Raw genomic sequence first — 19627 nt, forward strand, 5'->3', positions numbered from 1 at the left:
TTTTTTTTTTAGAATTTTAGAAGATATTGCAGAATGCTATGCAATAAATCTCTGTTCAAGGCTTACGTACTATAATTGGTAGATTGTGTTAGTTGTTGAGTGAGCGCCTGTCGTAATGTTGTCTTATCTAATAACATAGTTGATACAACTATTATAAATAGCTTAACAAACGTAAGTGTATCACTCCAGACGGATATTGTGAGAGCCCTTGTTCTCTAGTACTCCAATTATGCAACAATGTTGCCAGTGATGTGGAAATATAATGAGCCATGAAATTTAATAAATCATTGTCATTATTATGCCGGGTACTCACTATTATATATATTTTACTAGCTGAACCGACAGACGTTGTTCTTTATACATAATATAATAATAAATACTATTTTTTTTTATTAATTTGTCAATAATATCTCAAAACATCAAGAATTATTTCATAAAATATACCTACTCTGTATTGTTATAATGAAATTGTCTCACAACAGAACAATTAAACCGTGCGTCAATAAATTCTCTCACAGAAAATATGTCCATACAAAACAAATATTGGAAATAATAATAATTATGGGTCCCAAATCGAAATAAAAAGTATCCTATCTCTCAAGTTGGACTAAACTGCACTCCATGAAGTAATCCCCATTTAAATCCGTTCATTAGTGTAGGCGTCCATCGCGGACAAACAAAGTGTCACGTAATTTATATATATTAAGTTAATTTATACCGATATTTCTATCCAATCTCTTTACAACAGAAACTCTTGAAACATTGACACTAATAGATCATCAATCTGTTCTCGTGGCGGTTAATTCGTTTTGGTCTTTGATTCCGTAATCCACGACACACACTTTTGACGACGTCCATACTTTCGGATCTTTTTGTTGCATATAAAGAGCAGAGAGAGACTACGGAATTTCCATGTTTGCGCTAGTCTAAAACTATCGTCCGTATTAAATTTGTTAGGATGCTTTTGATGTGAAACATCTATAGCCGCACGTAAAACCGATTTCTGGCGTGGCGACGCATGCCGTGACGACGCGTCGCCTTGTCACAGTAATACCGTCCTCAGAGGCAACATTGAATATAACTATTACCGAAGTCACTGATTAAACGAATTAAGTAGTTACGATTTGAAATAAATTCGTTAATTTTTGTATTTAATGAAAATAAATGTTTATTCAATAAATAGTCATCGTTATCTGGAAAAAAATCGTAATATTTTATTTTATCATTATGACATATTTAGTTCCTATCACAATATGTTCTTTTCTGCATATTACTTTTACAAAATAATGTCGATGTTTCACATCTGCCAGGCGTCCCGTGAGTGCTCACATTTTTAATTTTTAAATTTAATAAATAAATTTGTTGCTATGTAGGCTGTATTTATTATTTATATTTCGTAGATAGTGAAGGTTTATCTATTGACCATTCTTATTGTTATTTTGGGAATAGTCTTAACAAGTTTTGGATCGCTGTTCTTTGTCAGCACCAGTATAATTAATATTGTTTACAGAACCCTTTAGTTTGGCAGCTAGAGCATTCATATGTTTTGTTTATGGTTACTATAATTAACTTTATTGAAACAGATGTAGAAATTATCATGGACCATCGATATAATAATGAGTATCTTGAACCGAACACTACCACCACTTCGGAAACAAAAGGCGCTCTGAGAGACATTTCGCTTAAACCTTTTTGTTGTCTATCTTACGAAGCCTACTAGAATGAGTTACAAGGAATCCATTATCTTTTGTGTTATTTTAATGAAAATCACTGTTTAGAGCAAAAGTTTTTATAAATACTGACAATTGCAAGTCATAATACTTATTTCTTCAAATTTTCTTTGAGTGACTGTCTATACCCAAGCTGATATATATATATAGCACGAACGACTCTTTTGTAGCGCAAACACTATATAAATGTCAGTAACATGACCCCACAGCAATATACCGTACGTCATGATTCTGTGAAAACAACTGATGTACACTAATCTAGTCACAGCAACATTCGTGTACTCTCTAACGGCGTTTGCAGTAGAGCTGAGTCTATCCGCTAGTTGGGCAATATGTGGACAGCCCTGGAGCTTTTTATCTACCGTGATACCCAAAAAGACCGCAGTGTCCACAAGTTCCAATCTCTGGTCATTTATAAGTACGTTGGTTTGTACCTCCGCTGTGTTTGGTGTAACGAACCGTAAACATTTTTTTTTTTTACTGTTTAAGTGAATATTATTATATATAACGAACGCACTATCTTTGAGAGTGCATTGATTACCTCGTCATTAATATCTGCACGTCGCTTTAAACAGAAGTATTATCTATAATAATAGTATATTATTAAATTATTACATCTTATTGTTCTCATGTCGATAATAATAAGTAATAATTTCAAGTGACGATATGTTTTACTAAGTAAATAAATAACTTTAAACCTATTATTAGCAAACAATACAATATCATGGCTATCATCTGCGAGAAAAGGTAAGTCGTGAATATATATTATATGCTATAAAGACTTACAGTTAAATGTTGATTGTTATTCCTTTTTATATTTATCATTAATTTTATTAATTTTAACTTTTAAATCTCGCTTAATTGTAGCGTATATAATTACGTAATCTAATTTCATTGTGACTATGCGAAAACATTAATCAAAATGAATTTCTACCAGTGAGAGGCTCCTTTGTACAGGATGCCAGCTAGATTATGGGTACAACAACGACGCCTATTTCTGCCGTGAAACAGTAATGTGTAAGCGTTATTGTGTTTCGGCCTGAAGGGCGCCGTGGCTAGTGAAATTACTGGGCTTAACATCTTATGTATCAAGGTGACGACCGCAATTGTAGTGCCGCTCAGAGTTTTTAGGTTTGTAACGTTGTAATGGGCAGGGCTTATCCATTAACCATCACATGACCATCCTGCTCGTCTCGTCCCTTACTGTCATAAAACAATCTGCAAATGTGAATAATTTAAAATGACGTCCTGTTAGGTACCCACAGTTATATTATTTTATTTTTGTGCCCGCTACCCTGTGTCCGATAACATATTGTAGTGTCATAGGTCAACAAAGTTAATGATTGAAAACTTATTTTTATCAATGCGCATTAAACAGCTATCACTAGGGCTCGACCCCGACGTGATAACCTCAACAATAAAACAGAGTCATGTCCACTAGAACAACGGACACAGCAGGGGTGCCACCGATCACACAACGATAACTCATATTAACACTAATACATATTATATCAATATTTGATTCGACACATCACATAGGTTGCATCACCAGTGCAGGAGGGCTGCAACAATTACAAATACTTGTTTAATATATTACATATAATAATTGTTTATTATTTCTTGTTTGTTCACATTGGTATTATATTATCTGGGATCACTTAGTGTCAGAGTTGCGACCCGTGTGTTGTTATCGATATTTTAGTACTTAATTCCGATTCGTTAATGAGTCCCACCATTATCGCGGAATCCGCAAATCGTTATTGAACTTAATACAATCTGAAGATATGGAATATTACCTACTACACAAGAATCGTTAAACTATTTTCAACAACGGCTTTCTATGATAATGTCCATAGAAATCTAAATAACAAATATACCAAAGTTTACAAGCCGTGTTAGGCATGTCGTCTAACAGGTGACTTATAGACCACCAGCGAGTAAGTAGTGATTTAGTATTCACCGGTACGGTGGACGTGAAACAACATGTAAACTGGCAAACTTTCACAACCCTGCAACTATACAAATCAAAACAACATTTTTTAAATTTAAAAAGACATATATTTATTTCTCAGAGTATATGAAAATTAGTCTAGCTGAATTGGCATAAACTGATCTTATCTGTGAAACTTCAAAAGTCACATTGGCTACTAAACAGAGTAGGTATTTGAAAACGCGCGAAAATAGATAAAGCGAACGATAAGTGATGAAAGTTTCGAACCTGTTATCGTAATATTTTTGTATGAAATGTATGTAAAAAAATATCGTTTCAATGAAACAGTTTATTGAAATACAATTTATTTTTACTGAACTTGGAAACTGTAATGTAACATAAGATATAATTTATAACAAGTCCTAAACGCGGCAATTTTTTGTCCTTCTTATGTTTTTAATCCTTTTGTAGTTAATTTTTGTGTTTAAGAGTTATGTGCTTTTAATAATTGTAATAATGTTATATTTTCTACAAAGAAAAGCAAAAATAAGATCGCTTCATAAACAAACAACTGAGAATTATAAAAATTTGCCATCACGTTTTTTTTTATTTTTAACTTATCTTGTCGATATTTTTAGTATTTAACTTTATCTTGTTTTGATTGAATGCGCAAGAAATTTAAATAAATAGGTTTAGTTGTATGCGTTTTAACCATTTATAATGAAGGTCTCAGAATATTTCCGTACCCAGAAACAATGGCGTTGTTCATTATAATAATTCGAGGAAACTCACAAATTATTAGTAAGCAATAATCAAGCTCGGTCGTCTGTCAACCCAATTAAAAAAGACCTGATAATTTTCCATTGAGTAATTTTCTCAAAACAAGCAATCACGTAAACATATCAAGTACGTGCAGTGTCAAAACTTGACAAAAATTGTAAAAAAAAATATTTCAGTGTGTACATACTACATACATCTACTTTCATATACATGTAGTAAAAAACGACTATTCACATATTACAAAGTGACACTCCAATTTAATTTATTTGAAATGGGTCAATGAAATGTTGTGTGTTTCAGATGCGCGGCGTGGCGGGCGCCGAGCGCGTGTACACGCTGCGCACGCGGCCCGTGTCGCTGCTGCCGCCGTCGCCGCTGTCGCTGGCGTCGTCGGGCGACAAGTCGGGCGGCGCGGCGGCGGCGTGTCCGTCGCCGTCGCTGGAGCGGCCGCCGAGCCGCAGCACGGCGTCGTTCGTGTGCTACGTGTGCGGCGTGTCGGCGCCCTCGCCGCACCTGCGCCTGCTCTACTGCTGCCCCAACCCCGAGCGGGAGCCCTACTACCCCTTCATCTACTCGCTCAAGCCGCACCCCGACGCCAGCCCCATCAGCCCGCAGGGTAAATGTGGACAGTTGTAATACTTATTTATCTACACCCATGCTTTAAATACTCTATTAAAGATTCCAACATCTATTGCCGACATTAAAACACCCAATGTCTTAATAACCATTAATCACTCAAACGAGTGTTGTATAAAAGAAAAAAAATGGGTGTGCTGGTGAGGAAAGATATTCAGGGACCGAGAGAACTGACTTTGTAAATGCTGGTACTCCTCTGCAGTCCCCGGGGGAATCAAATTGGCCTTTATGTTAATCCTTTCTTCTACGTTAGTACTTCTAGGTATCTTATCACTGATGAGGTTAGTTAGGTGGCGCGTCCGCCATTACATTATTTGAATACGCGGGTCGCGAACCGCTACGCGTGCGTGGAGCGCTTAATCCACCGACGAGAAAATGATAATTAGGTATTAAAACACTCATGTGATACCATTATCACACCCACCTTCGTGTCTTACTACTCCTTATTACAGAACAGTTACATTCAAAACTTTATCTACACCCATAATATGAATCCTCTATAAATGATTCTGAAACAGTTAGCTTATTGCTAACATTTAAAAAGCCAGTCCTAGTAACCATAATATCATCCAAAGGAGTGTTATAATGAAAGCGGATAATACAATGTTGTACTGAAATTCATTACAACACTCGTTTGGATGATGTAATGGATATTAGGACATTGGGTGTTGACAATAAGCTTAGCTGTTCTGTTTTAGAATTTTTAATAGAGGATTTAAACTTTAAAGCATGGGTGTAGATAAAGATTGTTATGATACTTCTTAATATCAGGAGTAATGATGTCAAGGATATACAAAAAATAAATATATTATAATAAAAATTAATTAAATAAAGATATACTTATTTAGATAAATAAAGTAATTGGTGTTAGTCTGGGTGATGGTTATGTGTATGTGTGTGTGTAATGGGTGACTTGGTGTATGTATTGTAGAAAACTTTTACTTTATAATATTATAGTTATTGATGCAACTGTTGTGTAATAAGGGGTATTAAAACACGAAAGTGGGTTTGGGTGATAATAGTATCACATGAGTGTTTTAATACCTAATTATCAATAGTTGCATACAAGACTTCATCTACACCCAGAATTTGAATCCTCTAAAAGATTTTGAAACAGTTAGCTTACTGCTAACATTAATAGTCTTGGATAGTTAGCACACCTATAAATCGAGAACACCCTATCGTACGCATGTTTGGAATTTCAAGTTTTTTAGTCACCATGTAAAAGTGGAATCCTGGTGGTCAGGAGGTATTTTATTACCTACCACAGGCACCAGCGATCCATGACCAAAACTTATGTATCCCTTGTATTTTTAAGTTTTCGCTATATTGTAATTTTGGTTGGTGAGAAATAAAAGTTATTATTATTATATTATTAAAACAGCCAGTCCTAGTAGTAACCTAATATCATCCATCACTGATTATATACAAATAAACTAAGTATTAATGAAAGAATTATTTATTTTAGTAGTAATTTACAGTTTGTATAGTGCAATTATTAAAATTTACTTGAATATTGTTCTTTTGCAGCGTTTAAAATATCTGGCGGTGTGCTGTCAAAACGTTTGTAAACAAAACAATAAAAATATCGAAGAAAAATGGCGGGGATTCGAATAACCTACTTTCATTTATAGCGCGCGACGTTCTGGTAGTGTGGAACGCACGTAAACGAACGTAAAAAAATTTTGTTCTTTTTTTAAATTCATACAGATACAACGCATCGAGCAATAAGAATGTGTCGGTCTGTTGAAACTCTTTGCGCATGAAGGGATCGAAAAAAAACAAAGGAGTGTTGTTATGAAATTCAGTACAACATTACAACACTCGTTTGGATGATGTAATGGTTATTAGGACATTGGGTGTTTTAATGCTGGCAATAAGCTAACTGTTTCAGAATCTTTAATAGAGGCTTTAAAGCATGGGTTTAGATTAGAAAGAAAGTTTTCAGTTTCAGTGTAGTCCAAGTGTTTCAGCTATTCAAATAGAAGTTTATCTAATTTTAAATATAAGCTATTCAATTATCTTACGTCTGACAAGCTTGTAGCAGGTGATACAGCGTATGAGTTGTAGGTATGGTGCAGATCTGCGCGCCGTGCTACAAGAGCATCCCCCACAAGTACCCCGCCTACAGCGAGAACGGCGATGCGGCCGTACATAACGCGCACTCCAACAGTAACATTAGGTACGCTCTCTGTTTCCTGTTCACCGATTACGATTAATGCTTATAGCAAACTAATTAATACATGATTCATTTGAAAAAAAAAAACAATTTATTAAAAAAAAATCGTAGATGCAATTATGTTTACTATTCTGACTTTTATATATAATTAATCGTCAAATATAATTTGAAATTAACATTTTATGAACGATGCGGGACTCGAACCCACGACCTCTCGCGTTCCGTGCGAGTGCTCTTTTAACTGAGTTAACCGTTGGGAGTGACGTATCGTCATAACATTTTGTATTCTTTGTTCAACTCTAAGGTTGTGGCTTAATCTACGGGATTTACTTTACAATTGATAAACTACTCAACCCCAATATTTGCATATTTGGAAATTGACCTGAGGTGTGACTTTTGTAAATCTAAACAATTTGTTATGTTTTTTGAGGGTTGCGCAGGTTATCATTTGTAAAGTAGATCTTGTACATCGTAGATGAAGCCACAACTTGTGAGTTGAACAAAGCATACAAGATTTTATAACGATATGTAACTCAAATGGTTGGCTCAGTTGGAATGGTGTTCGCACGGAACGTGAGAGGTTGTGGATTCGAGTTTCGTATCGTTTATTGATGTGAAACTTCTCTAGAATTGTTGTGATTTCAAACCGGATGCAATAGAAAAAACGACAGGTAAGTGACACAAATACAAAAATATGTAGGGTGAAGCCGGCAAAGAATAAGATAGAAATATGCATATTATTGAAGTTACTACTTCTTTAACATTGTAGTTATTTGAAAGTCGATGAAACGAAAAAGTGACAGTAAAAAGAGCAGTCCCATCAATTTATAATATTTAACATTGGAGATAATGAGATAGGAAGCATAATACAATGTTTTGGTACCAGGTGATCATAGTTAAAGAAGAGATTGTCTTAAGTATGGCGCGAGTATACCTTAATATATTCTGACTCCAAGCGCACGACGTATTACTACATAGACACCAGGAGAACATATAATTGTATATATTAGTGGTGGGAGGAATGTCTTTCATAGCGGTTGAAATCACGTGTCATCCTAGCAACACGTCCCAGGAATTCATATGCAGTTTAGAGGTTCATGCACCATGCAGGTTTCACTTCTGACATTTGTACTTTGTCCGCACGCGATGTTTTTAATTTTGATTTCAAATTTTATTTGTGGATGAATCCCAGAAGTGAGGGTTATCGCTCTAAAAACATAACAAATTGTTTAAATTATATGGTAGCTAATCGAGAAATTTTGTCAGGTTCAAACCGTACGACATGAAGAGCTCCAGCGGCAGCCTGGCGACGAAGCGGCCGTCGAGCGCGCTGGCGAGCGTCCCGCACGCGGGGCCGGGCGACAACGGGCTGGGCCTGTACCGCTGCCACGTGTGCGCCGGCCTGTTCCCGCAGCAGGCCATGGAGTGGCTGTCCACCAGCGCCGAGTACATGAACTCGCACGCCATGCACTTCCCGTGCCTGGCCGTGTGCGGCGCGGGCGGCGCGGCGCGCGGCGGCCGCGTGCTGGCGTGCGCGCGCTGCGTGCGCCATCTGGCGCGCCAGTGGGAGATGATGGACGCCGAGCGCGTGCCGCTGGAGCACCGCAGGTAGACAGACAAACCAGCTTCTCAGCTTGTTAAGCGTCAGCAAATCGGTCAGTTACGAGGCCACATACTTACAAACCTCTCTCCAGTGCTTCCAGTCCAGAGCGACACCGGTCCAATATGGACCTAGTGTCTGATTTGATTCATTCTTCCGTCTTCTTGAGGCCAATCCTCTAAACCGTTTGATTTTTCTTGGGTCATAGAGAGTAACCTGCTTGGACCAATTTTACATTTTACAAGTGACCTGTTCATCTCCATTTTTGTTGATCAATTCGGATTAAGATGTTCTTGACTTTTGTTTTTTGTTTGATGACTGAGTTATAGATTTTGTCCGTAATTTTTATTCCCAACATACACCTTTCCATTGCCCTCTGGATATACTGCAAGTTTCTTTGTGTTATTGGAAGAGAGCCCAGGTCACACAGCCATGTAGGATGCAGTCATTCTTTTGATATTAATTATGCTTAGGTCTTTACTCTTTAAAATCTCTTTTAATGTTCAATACTTTCTCCATCCACATGCTACTCTTTTATCAATTTCTAAGTAGAAAATATTTGAGCAAGATAAACATATTCATTAGCCGCGTACTGACTGAGCTAGCAGCTCGCGAGGCAGCCGCGGGAGTCAAATCCTCGGTCCGGAATATAATCTCTCCAAAAATGTTTATTGTTCTTAATTGCAAGTCGAAGAATTTCTTTTAATACGCAGACCTTTTAAAAAGGATTAATTGATGCGATGTGCTGTCCAATTAATACCCAGTAGTCATCTCCAACACTGTCATATCTACGTCATCGGATGATCAACGTATTGATTCCATAAACCAATATTGTCGTATTTCGTCGATAAGCACGTCTAATTTGATCACACAAAGTATGAAGTAGTCTAGCGCGCATCTTTGGTTGCGCGAGTTATATTACAGCTCCCGCTATGTGTATGTGTCGCCAGGTACAACATCCCGTCGCCGCTGCCGTCCAACTCGTCCATGAACGGTGAGCGAGTGATACCCACGCCGCCCTCCACCACCTCCGACAGAACCGTGGCCAGTAACAGCGGTGAGTTACACTGACAACGTGCCATCAGCAGAGGGTGTCACTATGACACTTCCGAACGATATAGTGTCTCATACGCTTAGGATTTAGATCTGACAGCTGGATAATGTGTGACCAGTGGGAGGCTCCTTTGCACAGGAAGCCGGGTACCACAACGGCGCCTTTTTCTGCCGTGAAGCAGTAATGTGTAAGCATTATTGTATTTCGGTCTGAAGGGCGCCGTACCTACTGAAATTACTGGGCAAATGAGACTTAACATTTTATGTCTCAAGGTGAAGAGCGCAATTGTTGTGCCGCTCAGAAATTTTGGGTTTTTCAAGAATCCTCAGCAGCAATGCATTGTAATGGGCTGGGCGTATCAATTACCATCAGTTGAATGTCCTGCCTTATTTTCGTAAAAAAAAATGCGTAACCAATTTAGATTCGTTAGTATGTAGGTACGTGAACTAGTTAGTGGATTGATATAAAAAATAGGAGCATATCCCAAAAGTGACTGACTTTTTACGACTTGTGCATCAAAATAAGTAATAATAGTCACTATAGATTCACTTTTCATTTATATCTTGTTATATCTCCGTTAGGGATGTTCTTTGCACTCGTGACCCGAGACGACGCGGGTTCGAGTCCCGCATCGTTCATAAATTTTGGTTACAAATTTAATTTAGTTCAAGACTTACTTGTACGGTTGAGTAACAAGTGATTGTGTGTATGGATGTGCAGCCTGCACGTCGATATACTGCTTCTTGTGCGGCCTGCACTCGGACTTCACGTTGGCGCGGATACTCTTCGGGCAGCCGCAGGGCAATGCGCCCTACTTCCCGTGTCTACTGACGCACCAGGTGAGACTCTAAGTGATGACAAAGTACCTTCTTATACGGACCGACATACCTTATCATTTTTTTATTAACTAAAACTTAAAGTATAGAATTTTGTTATTAATGTTCACGAAAAAACGTTTAATATGTGGGTTAGAAATGTTTTAATAGTTATTTATGCAACTATGTGTAATAACACGATTGTGGGTTATGGTGATAATAGTATTACATGAATGTTTTAATACCTAATAATCAACAGTTGTGTATAAGACTTTATATGCACCCATAATATGAATCTTCTATAAGAGATTCTAAAACAGTTAGCTTACTGCTAACATTAAAAAGTCCTAGCCCAGTCCTAGTAACCATAACATCATCCAAAGGAGTGTTATTATGAAAATGGATGATATAATGTTGTAATGCATTTTATTGCAACACTCGTTTGGATGATGTAATTAATGGTTGTCAGGACATTGGGTGTTTTAATGTTGGCAATAAGGTAACTGTTATAGAATCTTAAGCACCAACATGTACGTTCAATCGTACCATCTAAAGCATGGGTGTATAGAACATTGTGAGAGGAAATATACTAGCTGACAGTCGTCTCCTTCCTCAAAGTTAGCCACAATCATATATCTTGTCTTTCCTGGATGTAGTCACTCCTGTGACTTTTGCCACATTTTGGGTTATCCAGAACCTCCCCACTACAATTTGAATCTGTAACTCTCTATAGTATGAGGTGTTTATGTACAGAGTCACCCCAACGCGGAGCAGCTGAGAGAGAACGGCTCGGCGCTCGTGTGCACCTTCTGCTATCATTCCCTGCTCAACCAGTGGAGGAGGTGAGACTTTTTAACTATTTTCTTCGACATTTTCATATACAAATAAATCAAGGAGCAATTTTCTTGCTCATATGTCCTCTTATTTCATAATAACAATATTTAGTTTTTTTTTATGAAAATAAGGGACGAGACAAGCAGGATGTTCAACTGATGGTAATTGATATACCCTGCCCATTACAATGCAGTGCCACTGCGCTTATCAATTATTATCATACAATTGCGCTCGTCACCTTGAGACATAAAATGTTAAGTCTCATTTGCCCAGTAATTTCACTAGCTACGGCGCCCTTCACACCGAAATACAGTGATGCTTACACATTACTCCTTCACTGCAGAAAGAGGCGCCGTTGTGGTACCCATAATCTAGCCGGCATCCTGTGCAAAGGAGCCTTCCACTAGTTGCCGTTAAAGAGAGTTTTATTACGTTCAGGTACGAGGAGACGAGTACGTACCCTGCGGAGCGGCGCGTGTACAACACTCACGACTACCACTGCCACCTGTGCGCCGTCAAGACGTACCGGAAACGGGTGCGCGCGCTGCCCATCAAGGTAACTAATGCTCATTGCTATGTCTCAACAATGACTCTCCGGAAAACCTTTTTATGGAACAATTTGTTGTGTTTTTTTAAAGTGATAACCCTCACTTCAAATAAAAAATGTTTTCAAATTTTATTTGTGTATTAATCCTAGACGTGAGGGTTAACAAGTAAGACAAGAGGCGTAAGTTATGGGTAGCATAACAAATTGTTAAGATTTACATCTCAAGTCAATTTCCTAATATGCAAATACTGGGGTTGAGCAGGTTATCAACTGTAAAGTGGATCCTGTGGACTGCCTCAGACCTGAGAAGAACGGGTGCAAGAAACTCATCATGATGACGATCCGTGTTCATGATGACGTATGTCGTGTTTTTGTTGCAGGAGTTTCCGTTCCTGAGCCAGAGAAGAACTGAGAATTCATTATTGTTAGAAAATGGCGACTACGCCGTCGTGTGCTTAGATTGTTACGAGAGTTTACGGTGAGCAGTTCTATCATTATATATATACATGACCGATATAGCCCAGTGGTTAGTGACCCCGCTTACTCAGGTAGAGGTCCTGGGTTTGAATCCCGGTAGGTGTAAACATTCATGTGATGAATATGGATGCTTGTTTCAGAGTCATGGATGTTTATTTGTATTTATGTATATTTAAGTAAGTATATCATATTAAATTTATCATCTTGCAACCCATAGCACAGGCTTATGCCTTGGGGCAAGATAATTTGTGTAGAAATGTGTCAATTTTATATTGTATTATATTGAGATATATGAGGTTGCGAAATACTTAGTGCATGCAAACGCGTTGCGAGTTAGCAACCAGCTAGTCAACTGTCGAGAAGCCAGCCTAGGGCTCCTCGACAATACAATGAGAACAGCTGTAAGTGATCAATCCGCTCACACACTCTACAGAGATCCAAGCTGATGGGATCGAAACTGGAATAATGAATATCATTATGTCTGCGGCACACGTTTTAATATTTATTGAAGCATCTACCCCAACCAACTTACTCGCACAGCGTACACAATAAAATGTTTTGTTTATCATGTTTTGAACTCTAACACCACAGAATCTACCTTGTTTTTGTCGGTAGTGTTCTTTATCGTATAGTCTAAATCGTCATTCTCTAAGCGAAACATTGATAAATTCTCCAATCATCTTTTGTTTTATTCAAGAGATAGACACACGAGCGTACTTAGTCACCTAATGTTAAGTGATCACCGACGTCCACATTATCTTGCTGCACTATAGGAATTACAGGAGCGTTGCCGGCCTTTTAGAAAGATATACGTTTCATGAAGGTACCCATGTTGTATCGGACTGTGAACACTGCATAAGGATGCTTATTCCACAGCATGGTTGTACGTGGAAGAAAGTTCTATGAAAACCGTACACACCCCGATGATATCCTAATTTCCTATAAATAAGGATGAATCCAGTCATATAGCTCTTCGGAACACTCCACGTGCGGTAGAAGACACTATTTAGCCATTCACAGCACTGGATACACGACAATTCGAACAGTTCTGCATAACATTTGGTCGAATAGTTGGAGATGATACTGGGGAGCGCAAGACCAGAGATGAAAAAATATGAACAATACTACATATGTGGCCGGACCTGCGCTACTAAATATAGATAGGTTCTGTTTGATAATTCCTACTGATGTCCAGTACTCAGGCGCAGGACTACGAGCGGCGCGGTGTCCCGGTCGAGAAGCGCGAGTATAACTGGCTGCAGCAGCCGCCGCCGCCCGAGGACAGCGCTGACGTCACCATCGCGCGCCTGCCCTCCGGCGACCGCTCCGACAAGCTGGTACTGACACGCACTATATGTACACGTTGGTACTGACACGCACTATGCGTTCACGTTGGTACTGACACGCACTATGCGTTCACGTTGGTACTGACACGCACTATGCGTACACGTTGGTACTGACACGCACTATACGTACACGTTGGTACTGACACACAGTATGCGTACACGTTGGTACTGACACGCACTATGCGTACACGTTGGTACTGACACGCACTATACGTACACGTTCACGGTGACACATACTCACAAAGGGGAGAGCGACTTGCTGTTTCTTGGGTTATAATATGTTCTGATTCACGAAGAGTTGCAAGAAAAGTAAAACTAAAAATAATAATTCTTAGATCTTAATGACAGCACCACCTATCCAGTCAAAAGTTGAATTTAGGATATGCACCAGTGGCGTGCCTAGGGTTTTATCATAGGGCAATCCGGGTTGTTTAGTTGTTGTTGTCTAGTCTTGTTTAATACATTCTAGAAACCCTAAATTATTTTCAATATGTACACTATTTGTTATGTAGGTTTTATATATTATATACTAAAAAGTATCATGTACATATAAAGTTACTTAATTGATAAGTGAACATCCGACCACTCAATCATTATAAGTATTCCGTATAAATCAATTGATTTCTGTTATTAGGTACTTACTACGTTGAAATACACAATTCGAAATTTCATTTTACTCTCTAAAAGCTACAGTACTAACCTTCTCTTATCTTAGCAACACACTAAACGCACGACACACATCTTTATTTCATAAGAAACATATTGAATAACTTCAAAACTCATTATATCGTTAATAATTAAACTAAACACAATAAATAAATAACACTTATCATTTTCAACAATTCACAACATAATATGTTAATGTGTATAAATCCAGTGTCCTGATGTTTTATTTAACAGTATTTTATTTATTACGTACAGAGCAACGTCTGTCGGGTCAGTTAGTACAATATATTTTTTTTCGAAAAACCTTATGGTTATGTATATATTAAAAAGGGTTAAAAATTAAATTCTTATTGAAGAGGCTTTTGTATAGTCGAATACAATACATGTTAAAGTATAATACACAAGTGGGAGGCTCCTTTACACACGATGCTCGGTAGATTATGGGTACCACCTATTTCTGCAGTGAAGCAGTAATGTGTAAATATTAGTACTGTGTTTCGGTCTGAAGGGCGCCGTAGTTAGTGAAATTATTGGGCAAATGAGACTTAACATCTTATGTCTAAAGGTGACGAGCGCAATTGTAGTGCCGCTCAGAATTTTTTGGCTTTTCAAGAATCCTGAGCGGCACTGCGTTGAAATGGGCAGGGCGTATCAATTATCAGCTGAACATCCTGCTCGTCTCGTCCCGTATTTTCATAAAAAACAAACATTTATATGATGAATATGAATGTTTGTTTCTGATTCATGGATGTTTATATGTATTTATGTATGTTTAAGTTAGTAATCGTACTAAACAGTAAACATGTCGTTATGCCTATTATGGGGCAAGATAATTTCTGTAAAAGTGCGTACTAATTAGCGCACCTAAATGCGTTTCGAGTTAGTAAGTGTCAAACACTCGTCAACCGTCGAGTGACTCCTATACCCCAGTGGTTAGTGACCCTGCCTGACCTAGAGGTCCCGGTTTCAAATCCCGGTAGGTGCAAACATTTACATGATAAATATAAATGTTTCTTTCCGAGTCATGGATGTTATATGTATGTTTAAGTAAGTATATTGTAATAAATATATCGTTGTCTTGTACCCATAGGGCTATGCCTGGTTTGAGGTTAGATAATTTGTGTGTGTCGTCAATATTAAAAAAAACGAAATTTTAATAATGAATGTAAATGAAATACGAGATGTGGGTGCAGATCCCGCAGTCCCTGGTGGTATCCCGTAGCTCCAGCAAGCGACACAGCCCCAAACACTTGGAGCGCCGAGCTGCCACGGCGACGGCGACGGCGAAGCTGGACCAAGGTGAGTGAGAGAAAATATAGTGTGCGGTACAAACGACAACAATTTATCGGTTATCACCATTTAGTAATTTGACTACCTACTCCGCTTTTACTTTTACTTCTTTTTTCACAGAAACAATGAAAAAACAGGTTGTATTCTGACGTGGTAAGGAACTGGCTTGTTATAAAAAAAACTGAAAATGTTTACAATAACTTACTAAAATTTTTAATTATTGCACATCTTATGCAAAACTTTACCACTAATATTAATATAATAGTATTATTTATATGTGCTACTTATTGGTAGGTTTATAGTCGGGGTCAAATCAAATCGATGTACATACATAAATAAAATACCGATCGAATTGAGAACCTCCTCCTTTTTGAAGTCGGTTTAAAAGAAAATCTACTGTCATATAGTTTTGTATTTTCAAAGTTTACCCCATTATTAGCTATTATTATATTTACTATAATATAAATATCTTAGAAAATAGATTGCCTGGGGATGTTTACCCCTTTCACTCCAATAAGTTATATTAAGATTAAAAGTGTGCAAAATAGTCCAGTCTATATAATAATTGTACCAAACGTAATTTTATCTCCTTTTTTTACTACAAATATTGCGTTATTTAATAACAAAACGGTAAAAATTGTCGCGCAAAGATCTACATTGGTGTTTTTTTTTATCGAAAAATATATATTACTCGTGTTTAGGCTGTGGCGTAAGATGTCACCCGATGGAACTATAATTAATATATAAACTACATACTACTACTATAAATAAACTATAATAAATAATTAATATATAATATTGGTATGCGTTCGGTCTACAGCGCGCATACAATGTACTTGACTTATTATGTTTTATACTTTTATAAGTCTACTAGCTGACCCAGCTAACGTTGTATTGCCGATATTAAAATCTCGATACAAAAGTAACTATTGATTGTAGATGGGTGAAATTTTGAAGTTGTACGTATTTTTTAAATTTGACTGATTATGAATCAAACAAATTTAAAAAAAATGTCAAAAAATTAAAAAAAAACGTGTGGACCACCCTTAGCATTTAGGGGGATGAAAAATAGATGTCCGATTCTCAGACCTACCCAATATGCACTCAAAATTTCATGAAAATCGGTCAAGCCGTTTCAGAGGAGATCGGTCCCGCACACCGTGACACGAGAATTTTATATATTAGATTGGAAGGAAACTTCTTGTAAAGCAGTAAATTTTATAATAATATAAGTAAACCTACTGACGAAGTTAGAACCTCCTCCTTTTTTGAAGTCGGTTAGAATAGTTTGTTCATGCACTTTAACAAAATCTTTATAAACATGGCTAGTTGTATTCCAGGACCTACGACGATACAGAAAACGTTCTTAAATTTAAATATAAGCATCAATTACTAACACTTTTATCTTGTGCACGTAAAAACAGTTTGACATACTAAGATACACATCCTCACCAGTGAGGGGCTCCATTGCACAGGATGCTGGCTATATTATGGGTACCACAACCGCGCCTATTTCTGCTGTGAAGCAGTAATGTGTCAGTATTATTGTGTTTCGGTCTGAAGGGCGCCGTAGCTAGTGAAATTACTGGGCAAACGAGACTTAACACATCTTATGTCTCAAGGAGACCAGCGCAATTAATTGCCGCTCAGAATTTTGGGTTTTTCAAGAATCCAGAGTGGCAGTGCATTGTAATAATGGGAAGGGCGTATCAATTACCATCAGCTGAACGTTCTGCTCGTCTCGACCCTTACTTTAATAAAAATTGTTGTAGTATGATTTATATTAGTAGGTAAATATTCTATTCCAAATACAATTATTGTAATTATCGCGACAGCTCAGTTTGTATGACGTCCTAGCGGCTTGAGGCCCATAAAATATATTAGTAGGCGGCATAAATAAAGTATGACTAACATCTTTTTACAATATCATAGCGTGCAGTGTGCATCGGTCTGCGCATGCGCCATGTCAGAGAGCGGGTGGTCTGGAGGCTTCAGGGGTCACCTCCCTTTTATTGCGTGTACATATCATTTTACAGACTTCCGCACGATGTCTCGCATCCGGGATGGATTTTGCTGATATGCAGTGTTAACTTAACTAACAAATTCAGCCTTTTATGGTCTCAATGAGTTACTCACACTACACACTGTTAAGTTATTGCACAACAAACCGCACCTATGCAAAATATTTACGATATATATATATATATTTTTTTTAAATGACTTTAAACAAATATAATTCATATCATTACAATAGGGTCCCGAACTGTGCCATAGGATTTTGAAACTGTTTACATTGAAATTAATAAAATACAAAATACTTACTGATGATTATATGTGATCCCAGTGTCTTTCTTATTTTTACAAATTTTCATTACGCAACCCGGCATTTTAGTTTCAATTATTAGCAAAGTTAAACAGAACATTTGACACGTCATCGTCACACATTTTTCTAAGTCTAGAATACTCTACGCGTACTCGAGCCCGTCAGCACGAGTACGCCAACTTGGGCGTTTTATTAGTTGCCGCACTTTGCGAATACGCCTGCGGTATCAAGTTAGAGCGGAGCGGAGACCAATCGTTAATCTAAGATTGTGTAATTAATATTCTCGAGATCTTATCTCTTAAATAGCTTATAGAAAACTCGACTAGACCCTAGATTTACTATCCCGCACATCAATTGTTTTCAATTTCAAGTGTTGCGAGACCTCAATCGGGACATCAATATACACAAATTTATGGACAGCCTTTTTCAGGATAAAGTTATAATATTCTTGCATCGGAAATAAATGTCGAAAACCATGGCGCTAAAGGATTTCTAAGCATTAATTTCTTTTTACTTAATAACACTGGGGTAGTTGAATTCCTTTTATTATTGAGTATTAATTTTTACATGGTGAACTTATAGACATTTTTATGTTTTAAGTATCTGCGATTTTCGAAATTTATTATCCCCCAAAGATAGAGGCCTGTTTTTAGGAAAATATAACGTTTCTGTCTGCTTTTGAATGCTGTGCTTTTTAAAATTACTATTCTTATAGTAGTAATACTCCAATTGATATTTCGTGAGTTTTAATGTGTATTCGGTAGGTTTTAAGTCCCGTAGACACTCCATTATTGAAACGAACTCGGTGTCGCGGAGTATCAGCGCGTCTTAAAAATATATATAGATCGCCTGTTATTCATAACTTGCACCATCGCATTATCACGGCTTATTGGGCTGGTTGCCGGGCGAGGTAAATAACTGAGTCGCGCCTCACGTTTGCGGGGCGCGGGGTAAGGGGCGTTCTACCGTGTTGCTGCGGTAACACGGTCGCGACGTCGAACACTGGAATTTCGCAATAAAGACTAAGAATATACGCCCGCCCTTTTTGGTTCTATATAAAATGAAACAAATCTGCATATTGCAGCATTACATGTGGTTATTTCCGGTGACTTCAGTGAACGTGTTTTCAGTCAAATTATTATCTAAACATTATGATGATGGGGTGGAAGCATAACAAATTAACAAAAAAAAAATGGGTATACCAACAATAAAATCAGAATTAAAATAAATAAAATCAGAAGATAACTTTTATGACTTGCCAAAAAAAAACTGTAGCTGTATGTAAATAGCAAATTATTTACAGTTGTTTAATCCCATGCTTATTTATATGCTTACATTGGTATTATTCACTTTGTTTAGGATTTTCCGTTTTACAAAAATTTTATTCTTTTTCAATTGTAAATTACGTATTTCTTCGGGT

At 37.5% G+C, this 19627-nt stretch overlaps 1 protein-coding gene across 2 annotated transcripts in view; it reads left to right on the plus strand.

Annotated features, from left to right (window-relative positions):
• The window catches only part of LOC126967403 (uncharacterized), a 107417-nt gene that overhangs the window by 55630 nt on the left and 32160 nt on the right, over positions 1 to 19627 (plus strand). For both annotated transcript variants that reach the window (XM_050811850.1, XM_050811851.1), the window contains exons 8-17: positions 4741 to 5056; positions 7147 to 7258; positions 8522 to 8863; positions 9806 to 9912; positions 10630 to 10748; positions 11478 to 11566; positions 11997 to 12114; positions 12486 to 12583; positions 13778 to 13919; positions 15788 to 15893. In XM_050811850.1, the coding sequence (XP_050667807.1) occupies positions 4741 to 5056; positions 7147 to 7258; positions 8522 to 8863; positions 9806 to 9912; positions 10630 to 10748; positions 11478 to 11566; positions 11997 to 12114; positions 12486 to 12583; positions 13778 to 13919; positions 15788 to 15893 (1549 nt within the window). The remainder of the gene's footprint in view (positions 1 to 4740; positions 5057 to 7146; positions 7259 to 8521; positions 8864 to 9805; positions 9913 to 10629; positions 10749 to 11477; positions 11567 to 11996; positions 12115 to 12485; positions 12584 to 13777; positions 13920 to 15787; positions 15894 to 19627) is intronic.

The sequence above is a fragment of the Leptidea sinapis genome, chromosome 13 (genome assembly GCF_905404315.1).
Source record: "Leptidea sinapis chromosome 13, ilLepSina1.1, whole genome shotgun sequence".
Classification (NCBI taxonomy): domain Eukaryota; kingdom Metazoa; phylum Arthropoda; class Insecta; order Lepidoptera; family Pieridae; genus Leptidea; species Leptidea sinapis.